This window comes from Jatropha curcas, chromosome 1 (genome assembly GCF_041381405.1).
Source record: "Jatropha curcas cultivar XTBG-Jc1 chromosome 1, XTBG_Jcur_1.0, whole genome shotgun sequence".
NCBI lineage: Eukaryota > Viridiplantae > Streptophyta > Magnoliopsida > Malpighiales > Euphorbiaceae > Jatropha > Jatropha curcas.
Window position 1 is genome coordinate 22,608,231 of NC_143151.1, and position 9,193 is coordinate 22,617,423.

A 9,193-nucleotide genomic window follows, 5' to 3' on the forward strand; every position below is an offset into this window, starting at 1 on the left:
AGGTTCCTGAGTCTTCTTTCAGTTGCCCCATTTGAATCAAATCTTCTACCTTCGTAGCAGTGGCAATGAGTGACTGAAACGTTGGTAGGTACTGGGTTTGTAGCTGCTGTTGGTAGACAGGTTGCAGGTTCTTTATTATTATGTCCACCTGTTCTTGTTCTGAAGGCCGGTTAATCATTTGGGCAGCCTTGGCCCTCCACCTCATAAGGAACGAGGAAAAGGGTTCATTGTTTTTTTGTTTGGTGGTTTTCAGTTCTCTTCGAGTAACATCCACCTCCATATTATAGTGGTATTGGGAATTAAATGCATTGCAAATGTCTTCCCAGGTCTTCATCTTAGACCGATCCAAGCTAACAAACCATCTTAATACAGCACCGGTGAGAGATTGTTGGAACAACTGAGCAAGGAGCTCGCTGCTCAATCCAAACGGGTTAAGGGCACCCACATACATTTTCAGGTGGGTCTTAGGACAAGTAGTTCCATCAAACTTGTCCATGTTGGGCATTTTGAACTTCGTGGGCAGTCTTGCTTCGGGGAGCAAAGACAAGGAGTCCATGTCCACCACCTCCTTGTGTGTCTTGAGGGCAGTGATAGACCTTTCTAGGAGCTCTAGTTTCTCTCTCATTTTCTGAGCTTCTAGCTCAGAAGCAGTTTCGGAGGGCATATCATCCAGGTTCAGGGCAAGGTTTGTAGGTTCAGCAGCAGGTCCCTGATTGGAGGCGGCAGGTCCACTTCCCCTGGCCGAAGCCCCATTTCCATTACCATTGCCCAGCTCAGCTATTAGGGCAGTTCTTTGGGCAGCCAATGCCTCATTCATCCTGGCCTCCATTCTGGCCTCCAGCTGTTCGATGAGGGTTTGGATGTCGGTGAGTGATGCCATTGATGCAGGTAAGGTTGTAGGAGTTGTAGGTGAAACTAGAGTAGCTGGTGAAGCTGGTGAAGCTGGCGATATCACTGTAGGCGTGATTGGCACTTGAGTAGGCACTCGGATTGTGGGTACCTGTAAGGATAAGGGTAGCTGGATTAGGTACAGTGGTTGGTGTATCAGGGTAAATGATGTGAGGTAGATCGACCCTTTTGTCCAACTGTGCATGACCAAAGGAAATATTCCGTGTTCTTTTTAATGTGATGATATGTCATGAATGCGCACAACATCACGTCATAATCCACTTATGATATGATTCACGTCATTGGGTGCATACAGTCCTAAAAGGTAGGTTCTATAGGCTATGACTCGAATAGAGAATTGGCTTATAAGGGACCCTTGAACCTTGAGCATGGATATACCTAACCACATGTGAAACAAAGAGTTTCGCATGGGTCCAACGGTACGCATACTCATGGGCCACCCCCAAAAGGATTAGGGATGGTTTGTGGCAACAGGGAGGACGCTTTGGCTGTCCGTCGACATAATCAAAGAGACCTGCCGATCAGCGCTACTTGCTATCCAGACTCAGAAGTTTGAACAGAGAGAGAAGAAATTCATTTGAAATTCTTTTTTTTTTTTTTGCAATGGAGAAAAAGATTCTATATCGTGCAAATAAATTAACAAATTAAAAATGTTTTAATTTAGTTGTACAATCAAGTTAAATTCTCCTTATCCGATATTCTTAAAGAAAGAATATTGGATTTTTTTTTTGTTGGGGTACCCTGCAAAACAAAGCATAGTAAATAATACCCTAAAGAAGGGCAGGTTAGTTTACACAATACTTGTAGTCCTCTTCATGCAAAATGATTACATGTGTCCCCAGCGGAGTCGCCAAACTGTGAACCCCTCCCCCAAATGCCAAATGCATATTATGCATATGATTAAAGGCAGAAATACACGTGAGTGTGTGAGTCGCCACCTTGTTTAATTATTTCAGGGTAAACTAGGAAAAAACCCTAAGTGACTCCAATTTTAATTAATCCTAATTACTAGATTAATTATCCCAAAGTTAAGGCATGGTCATCGAACCCGAGGTGGATCCCGAGACTATGTCATGTTGATGAACCAACCATGAGTGAATGCTTTACAAGGCGATTAATATGATTTGGACCAATTAAAAATGCTTATGTGATTTGACTTGCCGCTCGGGGTTAAATCCCTAACGTGCCTACGTACTTCCGTTTGAATGGAAGATCAAAGTCAACGTAGTTCGATAGGCCTTTTTAAAAGGGCTTTGAATAGGTATGCTTTATGCATGAGTGTGTGTATGCTTTGTGCATTTTGTTTAGGCATTTTGCCAAAGAATTGATTGATTTGATTAGGCATTTGATGCCAAAATTGTTGATTTAAGGCTTTTAGCCAAAAGATTGATTTAGGCAATTGTTGCCAAAAATTGATGTGATTTAGGCAATTATCGCCAAAATGCTTGATTTTAAGGCTTTTAGCCAAAAGATTGATTAATTGGAAGGCTTTTAGCCAAAAAAAGGTTGATTTAAGCAATTTGTTTGCCAAAAGATGATTATTTAGGCGATTGTCGCCAAAATTTATTATTCGAAGGCCTTTAGCCAAACAAGTTGATTAATTTAAGGCATTTTGCCAAAAGATTGATTTAAGCGATTTGTCGCTGAAAGTAGTTAATCTAATTTATAGGCAATGTGTTTGCCAAAAATTGATTAACCGAATTGTAATGTAGGCAATTTTATTGCCAAGAAAAAACGTGTTTGAATTAAGGCCTTTTAGTCACAATTATTGATTAATTGGACTTAAGCCGAATTTGTTCGAAATAAAGGCAATTTCACCATAGTTATTGATTAACTAGGCTTTTTTTAGCCAATATTGTCGGATTTAAGCTTAACACCACGATTATTGATTAACCGGGCGTTTAGCCTAAATTTATTTAATTGAGGCAGTTTACTTGCCTAATGATTGACGTGAATGCATTTATGCAGTTGTAGAATTATTAGGAGTAGAAGAGAAGCATGCATGAAATGCTAAAATTAAATAGGCAGAGTTTAGTTCATGTACCTGATTTAATCATCGACCGCTTCTTAACTCCAGGTTAAGCTCCTCGTTAAGGTAATACTAATTAATCTAAATTTAGTGACCACTTAACAAAGCAAAGAAAGCAATAAAGCTAAACTAAAATGCAGAAAAGCAGTAAAGAATCGCAAGGAGTGTAGGGGAGAAGGAGCGTCTGTCAACACAGACTGAGTGCCTTGAAATGAGTGTCGGGGCCACTATTTATAGGCAAAACGAACCGTTTCGGCGGCTCGGGCCGCCGGGGTCGGTGGTCGGGGCAGCCGGACAGCCGGGGCCGGTGGCCGGAGCCGCCTTGCCTGGTGGTCTTGCTAATTTATCGTTCCGGAGGCTTTTCCGGGGGTTCCGGACCTTCAAAAAATATTTCGGGACCAGTTCTGTGATCCTCGTGATTTTTCGGACGTTTCAAGTACCATATTGGCATACTTTCGGTGAACTTCCAAAATGGCCTTTGGTCCGGCCGAACTGTTTGCAGTCCGGGAAAACTGGCTCTTTGAGCCTCAAAATTTGGGTATTCACAAGTATTTGTCTATACATTTGTCTTTTAACTTAATTAAAACATTAGCCTTAGCATAAAAAGAAATCAATCACTTCTGTATTTATATTTCTATAAACACATCATTAAGAATAAAGTAGCAAGTGGACTCAACCCGTTCCTCGTGGAATCGATCTTTTATTACTACATTGCGATCCGTATACTTCCGGGAACTCAAAAGAGACGCAACAAGTTTTGGCGCCATTGCCGGGGAATCGGTGTTTTGTCATTTAACGAAATATTCTTATATGTGATTTGCAATTTATTTTAATTAAGATACATACTTATAGTTGATTCAAAATTTTGCAAGAACACATAGTTTACATAATTCATATGCCAAGTACCAGATCTTCAAACAGTGAATTGGAGGATTATCAACCTGAGATTGAACAATTTCTTTCACAACGAAAAAAGAAGAAGAAAAGAAGAAATTCAAGAATCATGAGTGATGGAAATCCGCCACAGAGGTTGATGGAGTTTGTGACTCCAAGTTTAAATGGTTCACAAAAGGGAGTAGTACGTCCACCGGTAAATGCTAACCAGTTTGAGATTAAACATGCTTTATTACAAATGCTCCAAAATAGTGGTCAGTTCTACGGATTACCAAATGAGGATCCTAACTCGCATATAGCCAGTTTTCTTGAAATTTGTGATACATTCAAGATGAATTCGGTACCAGCAGATGCTATCAAGTTACGTCTATTTCCTTTCACATTGAAAGACAAGGCAAAAGCTTGGTTGAATTCATTACCACCAAACTCTATCACCACTTGGGAAGAACTAGCCCAAGCCTTCCTGTCTAAGTATTTCCCACTGGCAAAAACCGCTAGGCTTATCAAAGAAATAACCTCATTTACCCAGCATGAAAATGAATCCCTATATGAGGCATGGGATCGCTATAAAGAGCTCCAACGAGTTTGCCCACACCATGGCCTTCCCCAAAATATATTAATTCAAACCTTCTACAATGGGGTGACACCTTCTACAAGAGGAACTATAGATGCCATGGCAGGAGGATCATTAATGAAGAAGACTACTAATGATGCAATTGAGTTACTAGAAGAGATGGCCAACAATAATAGCATATGGCCAACTGAAAGGGCTCAGGTAAGTCATTCTACTACTAATAATGAGTCTTCATCTTCTTCAAAGAATTCAGTAAAGAAAGTGCATGAATTAGATCCTTTAACCATGATGCAAGCACAGATTTCTGCTTTGTCTTATAAAATTGATAACTTAAACATAAGTAAATCAACATCTCTTATTTGTGACAATTGCGGGCAAAATGGGCATATGTCAAATGAATGTAATTATAAGCATCCGGTTATGGAGGAACAAGTAAATTATGTCCAAGGACAAGTTCGTGGTCCATACTCAAATACTTATAATACTGAAAATCGTAATTATCATAATTCCTTTTGGAGAAATCATGATAATCAGGATAGGGGCAATCAGGTTAGTCAATCTACTGGGACAATTGACTAATAAACTTGATAAATTTCTGGAGGGATTTAACCAAAAAATGAGTAGTCAAGATGATAGTTTTAAATGGTTAGAATCAAAGTTTGATAAGTTATTCAAAAATCATTCATCATCCATACATAATTTGGAGGTACAAGTAGGGCAGCTTGCAAGTGCTATTTCCTCACGTGAAGTGGGAAATCTTCCTAGTAATACAGAAAAGAATCCTAGGGAGAATGTAAGTGCCATTGCCTTACGAAGTGGAAAAATAGTAGATAAAATAGTTCCTTCGGGTACTGATGTTAATATTTTGAATAATGCAACTGTGGAGCCGGTTTGTGAACCGAGCATTGAAGTAAATAGTGCAGGATCAAGAGGACAAGAAAAAGGAAAGGACAAGGAGAAGGACAACGTTAAAACTTATCAATCTAGGCCACCTTTTCCGCAAAGACTCAAGAAGCAAGAGCAAGATAAGCAGTTCTTAAATTTTATTGATAAACTGAAAAATTTGCATATCAACATGTCGCTCATGGAAGCTATCACACAAATTCCAAATTACGGTAAGTTCCTTAAAGAATCGATCTCGAAGAAACGTAGTTGGGAAGATGTGTCGACAGTCACTCTAACTGAGGATTGTAGTTCCATAATCACAAGTAAGTTACCTACTAAACTCAAAGATTCAGGGAGTTTCACTATACCATGCAAATTAGGTAAAGTAGATTTTCCTAGATGCCTGTGTGATTTAGGAGCAAGTATTAATTTGATGCCATTATCTCTCTTTAAGAAATTGGGATTAGAGGATGAAGTTAAAAGAACTAATATGGTTCTACAACTTGCTGACCAAACTATTAAAAGACCTTATGGTATCATTGAAGATGTACTCGTTAAGGTTGACAAATTTATTTTTCCAACTGATTTCGTCATACTTGACTTTGTTTATGATAAAAATTGTCCTCTTATTTTAGGAAGACCATTTATGAACACAGGGAGAGCATTAATTGATGTTTCAGAAGGAAAATTAGTCCTTAGGATAGGTGATGATGTCATTGAATTTCATATAGATAAAGCCATGAAATATCCTATGGATGAGGGGAATTGCATGAGAATTGATGTAGTTGATGCATGCATACAAGAAATGTTTGCCTTGGAAGATAAGGAAAAATTTGAGGAAGAAAATGTCAATAATGAAGAAGAGGAGTTTATAAATTTAAGACCTGAAATGTTACTTAGGGAGCTTGAACCTTTACCACCATCAATTGAAGTTCCACCAATAGTAGACCTTAAAGAGTTACCAAGTCATTTGCGATATGCTTTCTTACGTAAAGATCACACACTTCCTATAATTATTTCTAACAAATTAACTGTAGATCAAGAGAATGATTTATTAAAAATTGTTAGAAATAGGATTAAGAGTATAGGATGGCAAATTTCTAACCTTAAGGGGATAAGTCCAAATCGAGTCATGCATTACATCAATCTTGAGGATGGACATATACCTAAGGCAGAAAGACAAAGGAGACTTAATCCTAATATGAAAGAAGTAGTGAAGAAAGAAATTATCAAGTTACTAGATGCACGAATAATATACCCAATTTCGGATAGCCAATGGGTTAGTCCAATTCAATGTGTGCCCAAAAAGGGAGGAATGACTGTAGTAAAAAATGAAGATGGTGAACTAATTTCTACTAGGACCACTACAGGTTGGAGGGTATGTATTGATTATAGAAAACTTAATTCAGCCACAAGAAAAGATCATTTTCCGTTACCATTCATAGATCAAATGTTAGAAAGAATTGCTGGTCATGCTTTCTATTGTTTTCTCGATGGATACTCGGGATATTTTCAGATTTATATCTTTCCGAATGACCAAGAGAAAACCACATTTACTTGTCCATTTGGTACATTTGCATATAGGCGCATGCCTTTTGGATTATGCAATGCACCTGCAACATTTCAACGTTGCATGACCGCAATTTTTAATGACTACATAGAAGAAATTATGGATGTCTTTATGCATGACTTTTCTGTGTATGGTGATTCATTTGAAGGTTGTTTGAAAAATCTAAATCTTGTATTGTCAAGATGTGAAAGTGCTAACTTGGTTTTGAATTGGGAGAAATGCCACTTTATGGTTGATGAGGGCATTGTTTTAGGGCACAAAATAAGTAAGGAAGGAATCCAGACAGATAGGGCAAAGATAGAAGCCATAGAAAAGTTACCACCTCCTACTACGGTTAAAGGTATAAGATCTTTTCTAGGCCATGCAGGATTTTATAGAAGATTTATAAAAAAATTTTCTATCATTGCTAATCCTCTAACTAACTTACTTGTTAAGATGCATCTTTTGATTTTTCTCCAGAATGTTTGGAAGCTTTTAAAACTTTAAAGAAGGCATTAGTAAGTGCGCCTATTATAGCAAAACCCAATTGGGGATTACCATTTGAAATAATGTGCGATGCTAGTGATGTTGCTGTTGGTTGTGTATTAGGCCAAAGACATGAGAAAAAGTTGCATGTGATATACTATGCTAGCCATGTTCTAACTAGTACTCAAATGAACTATACAACTACTGAGAAGGAAATGTTGGCTATGGTATATGCATGTGATAAGTTCAGATCATACTTGTTAGGAGCAAAAGTCATAATCTATACTGATCATTCTGCATTGAAATACCTGTTTGCTAAAAAGATGCAAAACCACGTCTTATTCGATGGGTATTATTATTGCAAGAATTTGACATTGAGATTAGAGACAAAAAGGGTTCTGAAAATTTAGTTGCAGATCATTTATCACGTCTGGAAAATGAAGAAGGACCAGTAGGAGAAACTACAATTATAAATGAAAGTTTTTCAGATGAGAATTTAATGTTAATACAACATGTTCACACACCTTGGTATGCTGACATTGCAAATTTTCTAGCTTCTAACATCATACCTCCAGATATGACTTATGCACAAAAGAAGAAGTTCTATGCAGATGCTAAAATTTCTTATGGGATGAACCATTCTTGTTTAAGATATGTATGGACGGTATGATTAGAAGGTGTGTAGGGGAAACAGAAATACAAGATATACTTATGCATTGTCACTCTAGTCCATATGGAGGGCATCATGGAGCAAATAGAACTGCTTCAAAGGTTTTGGAAAGTGGCTTTTATTGGCCCACTCTATTCCACGATGCTCGTATATTTGTCTCTCATTGTGACAGGTGTCAACGGGTTGGCAACATAAGTCGAAAAGATGAAATGCCTTTATCCAACATACTCGAAGTAGAGATATTCGATGTATGGGGAATCGACTTCATGGGACCATTCCCTATTTCACAGGGTAAAAGTTATATCTTAGTAACTGTTGACTATGTTTCTAAGTGGGTGGAAGCACAAGCTTGTGTCACAAACAACGCCAATACAGTGGTCAAATTCTTAAAAGCATTATTTACCAGATTTGGGGTTCCAAGAGCAATCATAAGTGACGGAGGTACGTACTTTTTAAATAGATCATTTGAAAGCCTTTTGAGGAAATATGGAGTACATCACAAGGTATCTACCCCATATCATCCACAAACTAGTGGTCAAGTGGAAATTTCAAACCGCGAGCTTAAGTGGATTTTGGAAAAAACGGTCAATTCATCACGAAAGGATTGGTCGCTTAAACTCGATGATGCACTCTGGGCCTATAGAACGGCATTTAAGACACCAATTGGGATGTCTCCATACCGTTTAATTTATGGTAAGGCATGTCACCTACCCCTAGAATTGGAATATAAAGCATATTGGGCAATAAAGTCTTTGAATTTTGATTTAAGCAAAGCTGGTTACAAAAGGAAACTTCAGTTAAATGAACTTGATGAGATCAGATTATTAGCATATGAAAATGCCAAGTTATATAAGGAAAGAACTAAGAAATGACATGATAATCAAATTCGAATCAAATCATTTAAGGAAGGAGACCAAGTGTTATTATTTAATTTAAGACTACGCCTATTTCCTGGAAAATTGAAGTCCAGATGGAGTGGACCATTTGAGGTAATCAAAGTTGCAGACATGGAGCATTAGAATTGAAGAATCTATCTAATGGTTCTACATTCGTGGTAAATGGACAACGGTGTAAGCTTTATTTGGGTAATAGGATTGATGATCCATCACAGGTAACATTTTGAATCGATTTCATAAGTATGTATAATTTCAATAACTACTTAATATACTTTGTTTATTATAATATATTATTTGATTA

The 9,193-nt window shown here is 37.7% G+C and overlaps 1 protein-coding gene and 1 non-coding gene across 2 annotated transcripts; one reads left to right on the plus strand and one right to left on the minus strand.

Moving 5' to 3' along the window:
• The first annotated feature begins 3,941 nt into the window (after positions 1-3,941).
• On the plus strand, positions 3,942-8,868 carry LOC149499165 (uncharacterized). The gene is made up of 5 exons (XM_089722133.1): positions 3,942-4,955; positions 5,113-6,661; positions 7,010-7,201; positions 7,321-7,636; positions 8,169-8,868. Exons 1-5 carry the CDS (start codon positions 3,942-3,944, stop codon positions 8,866-8,868), a joined length of 3,771 nt encoding a protein of 1,256 aa, XP_089578259.1.
• Positions 4,329-4,435, minus strand: LOC149499166 (small nucleolar RNA R71). Its single transcript, XR_016319007.1, has one exon. It is a non-coding gene; the product is annotated as a small nucleolar RNA R71 (small nucleolar RNA).
• Positions 8,869-9,193: the final 325 nt, after the last annotated feature.